The sequence below is a fragment of the Chiloscyllium plagiosum genome, unplaced genomic scaffold (genome assembly GCF_037043375.1).
Source record: "Chiloscyllium plagiosum isolate Xiang-an unplaced genomic scaffold, Cpla_swu_hap1 HiC_scaffold_43, whole genome shotgun sequence".
NCBI lineage: Eukaryota > Metazoa > Chordata > Chondrichthyes > Orectolobiformes > Hemiscylliidae > Chiloscyllium > Chiloscyllium plagiosum.
The window spans coordinates 17,349,319-17,364,028 of NW_028270181.1; the positions used below are offsets into that span (position 1 = coordinate 17,349,319).

Genomic DNA, 14,710 nt, shown 5'->3' on the forward strand with positions numbered 1-14,710 from the left:
GATGAAAAGCAACGTGTAATCCTTCTGATTGTGTGTGGACATGCAGCATTTTTGGTCATAAGGAGCTTAACTTTCCCAGAGGCACCAGACACTTGAACCTTCCAAGAGCGGACAGAGTTGATTAAAGCATACTACGAACCCAAACCTCCTCTAACCCTGAGATGCTATCAGTTTTATTAGGCTGTTAGAAAAACGGGGAATAATTATTGGGATTTTTGACGAGGTTTTGACGACAGGCAGAGGAAGGTGATTTTGGGTTAACCCTGAAGGAAATACCGAGAGACCGTTTGGTATGTGGGATTAATAATGCAACCATGCAAAAGTGCCTATTTGCTGAGATCCAACAAGACTTTAAACAGGCGCTACAACTGGCCTTGTCATCAGAAAATGTGGCAAGTGGAGGATATGAACTACAGGACACCCTAATGGAAGTGGACACCCTCAACTCTCCAACTGAGGTGGGGGGAACACCAGATGAGTTTAAGCAATTGCACAGCCTCACATAGGGCATGTCCTGAGCAGATAGACCTTGGCCAACCCACAGCAGAACCTCACAAAGCTGAGCCACAGCCAAGTGGCTAATCAGTTCTTCAGGATCTGGACTGGCAAGCCATTGTAGATGCTACCGGTAAACGGATTTGAGACCAAGGAGTCCTAAAAGGCTTGACTTGAATAGGAAAACTCAAAGACCAGTACCCAGGAGAGTGCACGCCCTGGAAAGTTCCCCTACATTTGGGCTGGAACAATTAAATTGCTTAGTGACACCTAAATCAATGCTAATTAACGTTTGGTTAAAGGTCACCTAATTGCCATGGAGGTTGATACCGGCACAGCTGTATCTGTGATTGCAGAATCGGTCTTTAATAAGATTCGCTTGGGATTCCAGTCTTTGAACTTGTGTAAGACCTCAGCCAGACAGAGCACTGGGAAATGCCACAAATTAAGGGTATGACTTTGGTTCCAGTCTCCTCTGAAAAGCAGTTAGTGCAGTTGCCATTAATGGTAGTAAAAGGCTTGGGCCCAAGCCAAGAGGGACATAACTGGTTGAGAAATGTTCACCTTTTGGCTCAAAATTTTTTGATTGGAAAATAGCTGCTTCTGAGAAATCCTGGTGAAAGAACCAGAAGTTTTTCAAGAAGGGTTTGGGACTATCATAGCCAAAGCCACTTTACATGTTGACCAGTTCGCAATTCTGAGATTTTGCAAGACCTGCCTGGTGCCATTTGCCTTGCGGGCAGAAATAGAGGCTGAAATCAGAAGGCTGGAGAGCGAAGGAATCATCAAACCTGTGTAGTTTGCAGAATGGGCAGCACCAGTCGGATCAATGGTGAAACAGGATGGCTTGTTCGCCTTTATGGAGATTTTAAGCAACTAATAATCTGCTTCTCACAGCTGGATAAATACCAGATGCCTCGTATAGAGGACTTGTACACAAAGTTGGCGAGGGGGTTGGCTGTCCTTTATGAAGCTGAACATGAGCCACGCCTACATGCAAATGCGACTGGGTGAGGAGTTCCAGAAGTATGCTACAATTAAAACTGTAAGGGTTTATATCAATATACAAGACTGCCATTTGGGGTATCATCAGCTTGCACTCTTTTCCAGCAGATCATGGAGACCATTTTGCAAGGACGACCCCAGGTTGCCATTTATCTGGATGACGTACTAATAATAGGGAAGACCAATAAAGAGCACTTGAAGAGCTCGGACATAGTGCTTCAATGCTTCTCCCAGGTAGGCCTACGCCTTAGATGGAAAAAACATGTTCCAGGCATCTCAAGTGACCTACTTGGGTTACAGAGTCAACAAAACTGGATTATACCCATTGGAGGAAAAAAAAGTGAGTACAATCAAAGAAACCCAGCTCCCACATGTGTACTGGAGCTGAAGTCTTTCCGTGGGTTAATGAATTATTATGGAAAATTCATATGTAACCGAGCCTCCATCTTCACACCCCGACAGTTGCTATTAAAAAAAGGGTCAGCCTTGGAAATGGTTGCGAAGCCAAGTAGCAGCCTTCAGGGAAGTGAAAAAGCAGCTATTGTCATCTACAATCTGAAGTGAAAAGTATATTGATAGGTGATGCCGCTCTGTATGGTATCAGGATAGTGTTGGCTCACCAGTGGCCCAAAGGAGAGAAATGTCTGATAAGTATGCTTCCTGGATTTTGGCTGATCATAGAATCATTATATAGATCATCAAATCCATCCAAACACAAATATGCCCAGATAGAGAAGGAAGGTTTGCTGGTCATATTTGGTGTGAGGAAGTTCTACCAGTACCTTTTATGGATGGGAATTTGTCATAATCATAGATCACAAATCCCTGCTAGGGCTACTGAAGGAAGACAAGGCAATTTCACCCATAGCTTCTGGTATAAGTCAATGTTGGACCCTTGTTCTCAGACGATACAAGCACAAGTGGCTAATGCGGATGCCTTTAGCTGCCTCCCACTAATGGATACACCCTGGAAGGTTTTGGTTTTCAACTTTCTGGACATCCTTCAGTCACCGCGGACAATATCTGACTGTGGACACGAAAAGATCCTGCCCTCGCAAAACTTAGAACAGCTGGTAGTAATGGGGGAAAACAGAAGGGCCATCACAACCAGAATAGAAACCTTTTGGATCCAGCGAGAGCAGATCACTATAGAAAACGTCATACTACTGTGGGGAGCAAAGGGGATTGTCCCAAGTAAAGGTTGCTGCTGGTTACTGGCCAAACTTCACCAGGGTCATCCAGGTTTTCCAAGATGATGATGCGAGCAAGAAGCTATGCTGGTGGCCAGGGTCCCACTCTGTCCCACTCTGATTCAACTATAAGACCACCCAACACACAACAGGGATAGCTTCAGCATGGTTGCTGATGGACAGAAGACTCCACACCAGGTCAAACCTGATATTTCCAGGCCTGGGGAAGGTGCACGCGAGAGAGTGAGAAAAACAGCAGAACTTCAATGTTAGCCGAATGCCTCCTCCAAGCGAGAGAGGCAACTTAGTTCTTGGTGGGGGGGGGGGGGGCGTCTATATTCCAAGCACTGTTTTATTTTATCTTATTGGACTGTCTGATATGTGTGTGTTACTGTTTTGTGATGACTGCAAGTGGGATTTGAGGTTTGTCCTCATTTCCCTGAAAACTAATTGAATGGTGGGGTTTGGTGCCTGGCTTTGCCGCTTCTCTCCATTGTAAATTGTTGTTTCACTGTATACAGCTGGTAATATTAATTGTTTTGTAAACTGTATTGTTTAATAAAATAGAAAAAATTTAACCAGGAGAGTAGAATCTCCTCAGGTGAGGACTGACTCTGAGCTGGCTGGCCACAGCCAGTGTCTTGTGCACTAAGGGTGACTTCGTGACAGGACCCAGCCTCTGTGCAGTTACTTCAGTGAGCATCCCTGCTTGGCCACACCTTCAGCTGCCAATAGCCTAAGTTGTGCAATTCACTCTCTAAACTTCACTTCTCTTTCTTCCTTTGGACAGAGTAAAACCCACTTCTTTGACTAAGCGTTTGGTCATCACCTCCTACATTTGATTGGTGTTGAGTCACATTTTGCTTTACAACACCTCTGGGAAGAGCCTCCGAATGTTTTATTCCAGCAAAGATGCCATTAAATATACATCTTGTCTTGGATTAGACGGTGTGCAATACTAGCTTTCCTCCACATTCCCTTTTAAAACTAGACAATAGGAAAAGGTAACAGATCACAAACTGTACTTGTTATAAAACAGAAGCAAAATATCACATATTATAGGTTAAGTGGACATAATTTTCATTTTGTCAGTGAACCCTGATATTCATGCATTCTTGAGTTGCATAGGAAACAAATACAATTAAATAAAAGTACTTTCAAAGTACTGGTAGTAGACAAAGAACCAAAATCAAAGAAAAATTTAACCTGATCAGGCAGAAAGCATAAAATGCATACAATGTCAAAGATGAATTAACCCAAATCAAAATAAATTGATGGTTATGTTAGGGCTTTCATGACAGGTTAGTGACTGTGGATAGTCCAGATCATCTGTTCTTAGATGGTGGTATGGTATTTTAGGGAATGTTTTTATACAACATAAAATATTCTCAATTACATGGCAAAAGGGATTACAGCCCTTTGTGTTGAAATAACTAGCAAATATTGTCACCCTCAGACAGGGAGAATAATCCAATTGAACTATTTTATATAGCATGCAGCAAATGTCATAAAATAAACTCTTACAAGAAGTGGAGGAATTTACATGTAATAAAGAAAAAACATTTTAAAACATGTATATTCTATATAGTTAAGGCAGTTAACAACATAGTTGAATAGCGATGACGAGGAACTAGATCTTCCACATAAATATTGTGACCACAAGAAGAGGCTCAGAGACTGGATATTTTCTGACAAGGACTCGAATCCTGACTTTGCAATGCCTCTTGGCCACAAAGAAAGCATTACTCAGAGTTCAATGTGGAACACTCTCCACCCTCTTCCCACTTCTGCTTATAAGGGGAGAGCTGCAGCAATGATGTTCTGCACAACAAAGCAGTCTGCTAAATCAGAGATTCAACCACCACCAAAACGTTCACCTTCCATAACAATGGTGTACCATGACTACACAATGTACAAGATACATTGCAGCAACTCAGAAGTTTGACCTCCACTGTCTGGAAGGATGAGCACAGTGGCATACAGGAACATCACCACCTCCAAATTGCCCACCATCCTGATTTAGAAACATATTGCTGTTCCTTTACCAACAAAGTAAAAACCTTAATCCTTCCTTATCGCACTGCGATAATGCCTTCAGTATATTAACTGAAGTTGTTCATGATATGGTGTTGGACCAGGGTGGACAATGCCAGGTTATAGTCCAACAGGTTTATTTAGAGCTATTGAAGCGTTGCTTCTTCATCAGGTGGTTGTGGAGCAGGATCTGTGTCATAGGTGTTCCTTGAAATAAACTCGACATTTCAATTGTGCCCATCCCCTACAATTTCCTTCCCCATCCTAGGCATCCTAAATCTTACCTAATTGCATCATAATTGCCTTTCCCCCAGCAATAACTCTTGCCCTGCATTATACACTTATCCTTTTCCATCGCTAAAGTAAACATAACCAAATTGTGGTCACTATTAGCATCCAAATCTAACACCTGGCCAGTTCATACCCAGTCCCAAATCCAAGGTAGCCTTGCCCCTTGTTGGCCTATTGACATACTGTGTCAGGAAACCATCCTGCACACAATGGACAAAAACTGACTAATCTAAAAGTACTCTAGCTACAGTATTTCCAGTTAATATTTGGAAAGTTGAGGCCCCCCATAAGAACTACCCTCTTAATCTCATTCCTATCCATAAATATCTTTGTTAACCTTCCCTTTATATCTCTGGAACATTTAGAGGCCTACAGAAAACTCCCAACAGGGTGACCTCTCCTTTCTTGTTTCTAACTTCAGCCTATACTACCTCAGTAGACAAGTCCTCAAACATCCTTTCTGCCACTGTAATAATGTACTTGATTAACAATGCTACACCTCCCCGACTTTTACCATCTTCTCTGTTCTTACTGAAATACCTAGATAGCAGAACCTGCAATAACCATTCCTGTCCCTGCTCTGTCCATGTCTCTGAAATGGTCACAACATTAAATTCCCAGGTACCAACCCATGCTGCAAGTTCACCCACCTTATTCCGGATGCTCCTGGCATTGAAGTAGAAACATTTCAAACCACCTTCCTGCTTGCCATTGAACTCTTGCAACCTTGAAACCTCATTTCTGACCTCACTACTCTCAACCTCCTGGATGTTGGAACTACAATTTAGGTTCCCATCCCTCTGCTGAATTAGTTTAAACTCTCCCGAAGAGCATGAGCAAATTCCCCTCCGCCACTCAAGGTTACTGTATCCCTCTGGTTCAGGTGTTGACCATCCTGTTTCTCAAGGTCTCACCTACCCCAGAATGTACCCCAATTATCCAGATATCCAAAACCCTCCCTTCTGCACCATCCCTGTAGTCACGAGTTGAACTCCCCCTCTCCCTATTCCTTGCCTCGCTAGCCCGTGGCACAGGCAACAAACCAGAGAAAACAACAGAGAAAATATCCTAAATCTTGCCTAAGCGCATCATAATTGCCTTTCCCCAGCAATAACTCTTGCCCTGCATTATACACCTATCCCTTTGTTCTAGCACTAAGCTTTCACCCCGAGTCCCTGAATTTCTGCCTTAAATACCCATCCCTTATCCTACCGATGTCTGTAGTACCTGTGTGGACCAATTTTTCTGTGCCAGAAGCTGCCCATTTCAATTCTACTTTCCAACATCTGGTTGAGAGCCTTGTAGGTTACAGCATTTCGGGGGCATATCCAAGCTCCTTTTGAATGAGCTGAGGGTTGGCTTTAAGAGTATAATTTAGAAATAGTATAAACAGTGCTCTAACTTTCAAAACTACACAGTCTACAGTCAACATTGAACAAATTATGTTATACTTGTAAAAGAAACTGGTGGGAACGGAAGAAAACCGGTAACAAATTGCACTTAAATCTAGTTCGTGCTATAGGTGAAGCAGATGTAGGTTTCAATAATACAAATGCTGGATGACATGATGATTAAGCTGAAGGTACGCCTAAATATTTTAATTATTTTGTCCTTGTTCAGCACTGAGCTGGTTGAAAAATATTTGTTCAATTGTAAACAGAATTTTCAAGTCAGTTCTTGGAATGAAGTGGTCCATGATACCATTAAAATTTAAGTGACAAATAGACACTTGATCTGGTATGGTTATTTTGTAAATGTGTTTTTAAAAGCAATGAATTCATGTCCAATTTCTTGGCCACTCTCATTTTATTCCCAGGATCTATTAAAGGTACATATCAAGCTATGATTATTCAATTGGAAGATCTGATATTGACATTGGCCAGTGGGGAGGGAAAGAGCACACATTGCTTCAGCCAAGCCTAACCTTACTCTAATCCAATACTGATTCAAGCTGATCCTCTATTGGGGTTAAGAGTCAGGAATCAAGGCAAATATAATATCTTGCTCTTCCCTAATTCAGGTGAACTGGGTCCTCCTTAAAATTGGGGAGAAAGTGAGGTCTGCAGATGCTGGAGATCAGAGCTGGAAATGTGTTGCTGGAAAAGCGCAGCAGGTCAGGCAGCATCCAGGGAATTCCTGTTCCCTGGATGCTGCCTGACCTGCTGCGCTTTTCCAGCAACACATTTCCACTTCCTTAAAATTGGCCCAAATGAACTAGTCTTAAAATGTAACATATGAACTGTATCCTCAAATAAAAACAAATTGCTGCGGGAACTCAGCAGGCCTGGCACCATCTGTGGGAAGCAAAACAAGAAATAACATCTGCTATTTTTAAAAAAATTAACACATGACTTTAATGGTAACCTTCTAAAACAATACATGTTAATTCACCATTAGCTAAACTGTTATCAGCACTGAAAGGTTACATCTTTCAATTATTTATAAATCAAAACACTTTCACATTTGTACCTGAGATGGGCATATAGCTCCTTTAGCACCCGATCTTGATTCTGCACAGTTTGAACAATGATCTTCACCATTTCTGTGCTGTCTCCATATTGATGTGAATCTTAAAAACAGAACAAAAACCTGTTTTCACTTGTTAAGGGATTTTGGGAATTCACTGGACTTAGAACAATAAAGGGAAGCTGCCCTATTAATAACTTTCTGAAATAACTATTTCTAGCACTCATACGATGCACCAGAGCACATATACTCAATAATATTGATATCAGTGGGATTAATGTAATCTGTTAACAGACAAATCGTGGGCTTGTCATCCTCAATTCTTAAGCTATTTTCTTTACATAAACTAAAATAAAATTAAACGGCCCCATAATCAGGCTCTTAACAGGTGAACAATATACCAACTCCATTGTCACCAGGGTTAGAGTGGATACAAGTCTTGAAAATGCTTCAATGAGGATGAAACTGGTGCTGTGCCGAGGAGGATGATGATACCGGTTTGTTCCAGAGATATTCAGGCCAATTCCAATAATAAGTAGATGTTGAAGTTTACGTTTCTAATACCGAAGTTCTTGCTCAAGCATTCAAAAACCTTAAGTGCTGACGGAGACTCAGTGAGGCTCAAGCAAAGCTTGCTTTCCACAGACTACTGGGGATAGACCAAATCCAAAAGTTACAAATATGATTTGCTAAATTGGAATTTATCTAAAACTGTGTGCTTTTTCATTCCTTCTACTCAGCCTAACTGTTTGGTAAAGGCAGAAACCCACAACACATTTAAGACAAAAATCATAGAAATACTTAATAGTTCATAAGATATAGGGGCAGAATTAGGCCATTTGGCCCATCCAGTCTGTTCCATCATTCGATCACAGCTGATATGCTCTGCATCCTTATTTTCCTGCCTTCTTTCCATCTCCCTTCAACCCATTACCAATGAAAAATCTGTTTAACTCCTCCTTAAATTTCGTCACTGTCCCAGCATCCACCACATTGGGGTCGCGAATTCGACAGATTCACATTTTGAAAGAAGTAGTTTCTCCTCAATCTAGTTTTAAATTTGCTACCTCTGATATTACAACAATGACCTCTGATCCTAGAATGCCCCACAACAGGAAGCATCTGCTTCACGTCTATTTTATCCACACCTTTTATTATCTTGAATACTTCAATTTGATCTCCCCTTATACTTGACTGCAACTTAGAACAGGAAGCTGGAGTTCAGTGATTAAAGGAATTGACGATAGAAAGGAAAGGTGTTCTGTTGTTTTTGCTTTTCCTAAATTTTCTCAGCCTCACAAATTATTTCTTAGGGAGTGACAGGAAAAGCTGGTTATTTGGTGAGTATCTGGTAATTTAATACAATTTGTACACAATTTCTGAGGTTCAAGATAATGTAGCAACAGGTGGCAAGGTTGTTTAAAAAACAGAAACAAAAAGATAAAATCGAATAAAATAGTTTAGTAGATCCTCATAACACATTAAAGATGTCATTACGAGTGAGTGTCACTACTGCAGCATGTGCGACCTGAATGCCAGTTTGGTCCACAGTAAACATGTGCGCGGGAAGGGTTTGCATTTCAAGCAGGTTCAGCTCCATGTTCTTGAGCTGGTGGCTCAATGACAGACAATGTGATGTATCAAATAAGGGAAACATTAGCTGCATTGTTATTTGAGTTGACAATCACACCACTTACGATAAGGCCCTCTGATTTGATCAGTGGTCAGGATCAGGAACGTGAGACTCTTCGTGAGGCAGGTAAAGAAATCCATAGGATAGCTGTGCAGGAATGTCAGTTTCTGAAATTGTCATTGATTTGAGGTTCTCAGCCTGTCTGAAAGGGAATGGTGGCTGCAGGGTGGTTGAGCTGACCTTGGCATACGAAACTAATCAAGAGAGGAGAGTAAGAGGAAATGTAATCGCAGTAGAGGACAGTACAGTGAGGATGATTGCCACGATTCTCTGCAGCAAAGAGGGAATCCAGATGGCAAATTTGCACCATCACTCAGACCAGACCAGAGTCCACTCAAAGGAGATCAAAGTGATCGTGTTTTATCTTATTTAAGGCAAGTGTAAGGCACTAAGTTCCAGATGTGATTCAATTGGTCCACGATTCGGCTTTAAGTGCACCTTGTGTTACTTTCTGAAAGAACTCAAAGTTAAGATTTTGTACAATGATTTTATGAATGAACTGCTGAAGATCTGGTTCCATGTACATGCAGGGATATATTTTGAACTCTATTCTTGAGCTTGACTCGACAGTTTTTGGTAAAACTGCTCACCAGCAATTGGTTCAATCTATCATTGATGATAAGACATAATGTGTGCCCATACTTCGGACGAAAAAGATCATAAAATGTATAGCTGTATTCTCAGCTGTGTGGCTCATCTTCATATTTTATTCTATTTAACATCGTCCCTCAAACTTCACATGCTTTTTGCTTTCTGCAACAGTTTCAAAAATGTTAATTTATGCTCAAACCAAGGTTTGCTGAGTTCAGACAAACTGTAGTGTCACACATGAAAATTAGTTACTCCCTGTCTTAAAAAAAATGACCTTACACAGTTTAATGAATTGATTAGAAACTGCTTAGGATAAAATCTAATCGTGAATTGGTAAAAGTGTTCAATGCTTGTAAAGATAAAGCTGAATGTTCAGAATTAAAAGTATATGCAGTACCTTTTGGTTTTCCCTTGAGCTTCCTGTATAAATCGATGGCTTTCTGTTCTCTGGAAAAGGAAAGTTATGATTAGTAAAATAATTTATTATGTCAATGCAGTTGTAAATCAATCAAAAGAATGGCTGTGCCTATTGAGCAACACAACTTTCTGTAAGTAGCTGCTTTCATACATTAATCTAAACACGGGATGATTGTACTGGTCCACTGAAAGCAGACTTAAGGATTTTACTAGGTTATATTTAATCTAAGCACAGAGTTAAAACATTTGTTCCAATGAAAGCTCAGAACTAAACAACTGCTTTCTGCTCAATCGCACAATATACTTTCCATAAAGTTCAAAGAGCTATTACCCTCCTGCTTGTTCAAAAGCAAAGTACTTCCTGTATTTGTGTCCTCAAATTTGAGGGGATTTTTCTATGTTACACAGCTGAACAAAGATAAAGCAAAAACATTATAGAAATGAACTGAATTCAGTTTACGCTGAGGCATAATAGCCATCAAGAAGTCAAGAATTTCAGCTAATAATCCTGATTTTGTTCTTTTAGTTCAGAGGGTCGAGAAATTGAAAATGGTACTTTGACCATGACATTAATCCATCGATTTCAGTGACTTCTTTTTAGGAAGTTATCCCTTCAGAAAATTATAAAGGGATCGACTGATCAAGTTTCTTACAGGTTTTCCATCACATCTCCCTGACGCCTTGCATATGGGCTCCTCTGCAGTTCCACTATTTCACTGTGTAGTCCCACGATCTGTTCTTCTAAATGACCAATTTCAGCAGCCTGAAAACGTCCAAAGAAATGCTTCTGTAAACAAAGTGAGCTTGCAGTTTTACTACTGCTGCTATTCTTGAACTGAAAAAAAATCTACTCAAACTTCACATATAAAAAAATAACAGCTAATTCAGTTGCTAAGAGATACACAGAGAATAGCAGTGAGGTTGTGAATCTCCCTCCATGCCTGTACAGAAATAGGTAAAGAGTCCAAATTCCTCCAATTGCCTTGCACTGTTACTTGCATGTCATCCTTAGCGAAAAGACCTGCCATATCGCACTGGCCAAAAAACAACTGAGGTACCCTGTGTCCTCTAAGTTAACATTGCCTCTGCTGCTACACATTTTACATAGTCTGCACCATTGATATGGGACAAATTTTCAACATGCACTTCATTACATGTGTGTTTCACAACTGCTCCTCTGCCAGCTTGAACAAATGTGGCAAAAAGATGGTCATCCCAATAACCAAACTGCATGTCACTTTACAACTCGGACTACAGTGTGACTGAAAAAAATGTGGTTCAAACTTTTACAAACAATATGCCATATAAAAAGGGCTGCAGTTGAGATAGATTCCAAAAAAGAATTCAAGCTTGAAACTAGTCCACATACTAAACAGCATATATTTAATTTCACCCCTTCCACTCTGGATTGATCAATGTGACCTGTTAAAAGCATGATATAAATGCAAGTCACGCTTCTTGTTAAATAGATACAAGTATATCAACTCAACTACATATTAATTAAATGACTCTTTTCCTAAGAGCTATACGCAGAGGCCCAAAAACACAGCTCATTCTCCAAAAGACCCAAGTCAACTTACCAACAGAAACAACACACTTTTGTTATGTATCTATTATTACTATAGCATTGTGATGATTTCATGTCCTTTGGGTAAGACAATGAGGAATATTAAGAGACTGAAACAGTATATTCTATCACATGTAGAGGCATTATAAACTGGCCTCTTGTTTAACTTGTGCACATATGTATCTGTTCACTTATACTTCCTTATTTCGCTCAAATACAGGAATTAACTTTCTGGAGGCTAAGCTTTAAAAAATGAATCAATCCAATACAGTGAAAAACAGTTGTGTAAAAGACCACAAGAAATAGATGTAAATTCAAGCAATCATTCATATCCTGGAACTGACATTCCACTTTATACTATTAAACCACCTCTTATACTGCTAAATCATTCCAAAGTACCGAATATCAGTATTATTAATGTATCACATCACTTCACAATTTTTGAAGTATAAAATTAGGAATTATTCTTTCGCATGAAATGATTTGAAGCACACAGAAAGCTTGTGGTTTACTCACTTGTTTACAAGCTTCTGCCTTTTCTTCCATTTCTTTCCATGCTTTCAACATCTTCTCTGAAGCTGAGATTAAAAACATATTTTCATTTTAGACTTAAAATTTACAAAGACGTTAAAGACCAACTTATTTTACCTCAAATTCAAAAATGTTTTAATCTAAAAATCTCTAAAGGTAAGGACTATTGTCTTAAATAACTGTTGGGAAAAATGAAAGATGCAATCAATTTAGGAAGAGAAAAAGGTACTAAATTCAACCAGACAATATTGCTTTCCCTGAAGAGAACAAATACAGAATTACAATTTCTCATGATTTCCCTCAATCGATTTATTCTCATTTCAGTAATGTTTTCAATTTTTCACCATACTCATTATATTTTCCACTTGACGAGTAACCTACTTCACAACACTATTTGAACTAATTTCTGAACTTGCATCTATTCACAAGCTTTTCACTATAACAAATAATTCATCTAACCAAAATGTTAACCTTTTATAACTCATTAATAATTTTCCTTGTTGCTTTACTCATATCGACATGCACACAAACATAAACAAAAAAAATTACAAGACTGCTAATGGACCAAATAAATAACATTTCTAGCTTTTAGACTAATGTTAAGGAACAAAATTATTGGTATAAGCTATGCATACAAAAGGAGAGAGAAATATGATAAGCTACAGGTCAGCATCACTCAGACCTACTTCAAACAAATTGTAATTTAATCCAATTGCAACTATTGGAGTATTTTTTTTCACCCAGCCTGATATCTAATCTGGAATTTCTTTTAGAAATGCAGTATTACAACAAGCAGCTACGTAAGATGTTATTAAATTACCAAGAGGACGAGGAATGGCATTATAGACTTGCAATAAGTCACAATTCCTGCCTTTCCTAGTTCTGGTAATTCCCAGTGAGGCTCCAAACCACAGAACGACATGGCAGTCTAACTGGAAGAAATTAAAGGTTTTGCCCCATATCACTAGAAATGTGATGAGTTACTTTAATAGGCATTTCTTATTGAGTTGGGTTTCTGTTTGTCATTAAATCTGCTAACAAGGATGCTGCTGCTGCTATTTAGCAAGCTAACAATCATCTGAGAGAGGCTGAACTACAACCCTCTGACATTCCTGGATACATAATTCCACACAAAGTAAAAACAAACCACTACTTTCAAAATTGTCCAGAGATGTTCGCTTTATAGTTAAGCCCGCTTCATCTTCCTTCTCAGATCCGTGAAAGAGACAGCCCTGGTTTGGTTTGCTCTCCACTCAATTCTGGGTCGGTCCTTCTTAAATATTCAGTCATGATGAATAAGTACTGCCCAACCCTAATTGCCCATTCAGGTGGTGTGCTGCTTTCTTGAATTTCAACAGTCCTTCTCAACAGGGTGTAGAGACATGCACAATGCTGTCATTAAAGGAGTTTCAGGATTTTGACGCAGTAACACTGAAGGAATGGTGATATATTTCCAAGACACAGATCAGTTTAGGTCAGTTTGCTGGTTGGTTTGTAAAGCAGTGTAATGCTAACAGTGGGGTTCAATCCCCACACGGATTGAGGTGACCATGAAGGAGTCTCCTTTGTAACCTCTCTCCCTTGCCTGAGGTATGGTAGCACTCAGGTTAAATCACCACCAGTCATCTCTCTCTAATGAGAGCAGCCGTATGGTCTGGTAAGACTATTGCAACATACATTCGAAGTCGACATACATAGATTTCCAAGTCATGATGGTGAGGCGACTGAATAAGGAAAGAGATTCCCAGATCTCAGCTTGACATAGTTCTTCTAAAGTGATAGAGGTCTCAAGTTCGGAAGATGGTGCCGATGGAGTCTGGTGAGTTAGTGTAATGGATTACAACAGTACACACTGCTGCCAATGTGCATTGGTGGTGAAGGGAATGAATATTCGTGGTGGATTTGATGCCAATCAAATGAGCTGCTTTTGTCCTGGATGGTGTCAAGCTTCTTGAGAGCTGCATTCATCTAGGCTTCCATCACACTCCTGACTTGTGCATCATAGATGGTGGAATGCTTTGGAAGTTATTCACCACGGAATTGTGAGCCTCTAACCTTGAAGCCACATTACTAATATGGCTGGTCCAGTTCTGATTGATGATAGTACCAATTGACCAGAAACGGGGCTTTGACTCAAGCTTCAAACAGACTTCGTGATGCCATTCTCTCTCAAATACTGTCTTATTGTCAAGGGTAGTCACTCCCGCCTTCTCTTTAGGTTCTGTTCTTTTGCTAATGTTTGGACCAAGGCTGTACTAAGGTCAGGTGCCATGGTGGAACCCAAAGTTGAATGTCAGTAAGCAGATAATCCTTTGCAGGTCCCACTCACGAGGGCTGTTGGCCAACATTCCCTCTAGTTTTCTTATAGCTATGTGGGCTTCCAAGGAACCTTAAGTCGATGCTGTAATCAGCATGCCAATGCCAAATGCT

At 40.0% G+C, this 14,710-nt stretch overlaps 1 protein-coding gene across 5 annotated transcripts in view; it reads right to left on the minus strand.

Moving 5' to 3' along the window:
• chuk (component of inhibitor of nuclear factor kappa B kinase complex) overlaps positions 1-14,710 on the minus strand; it is a 172,974-nt gene that overhangs the window by 15,376 nt on the left and 142,888 nt on the right. For all 5 annotated transcript variants that reach the window (XM_087982463.1, XM_087982462.1, XM_087982465.1 and 2 more), the window contains 4 exons: positions 12,266-12,327; positions 10,836-10,945; positions 10,163-10,212; positions 7,485-7,584 (listed from right to left, as the gene is read on the minus strand). In XM_087982463.1, coding sequence (XP_087838589.1) covers positions 7,485-7,584; positions 10,163-10,212; positions 10,836-10,945; positions 12,266-12,327 — 322 coding nt within the window. The remainder of the gene's footprint in view (positions 1-7,484; positions 7,585-10,162; positions 10,213-10,835; positions 10,946-12,265; positions 12,328-14,710) is intronic.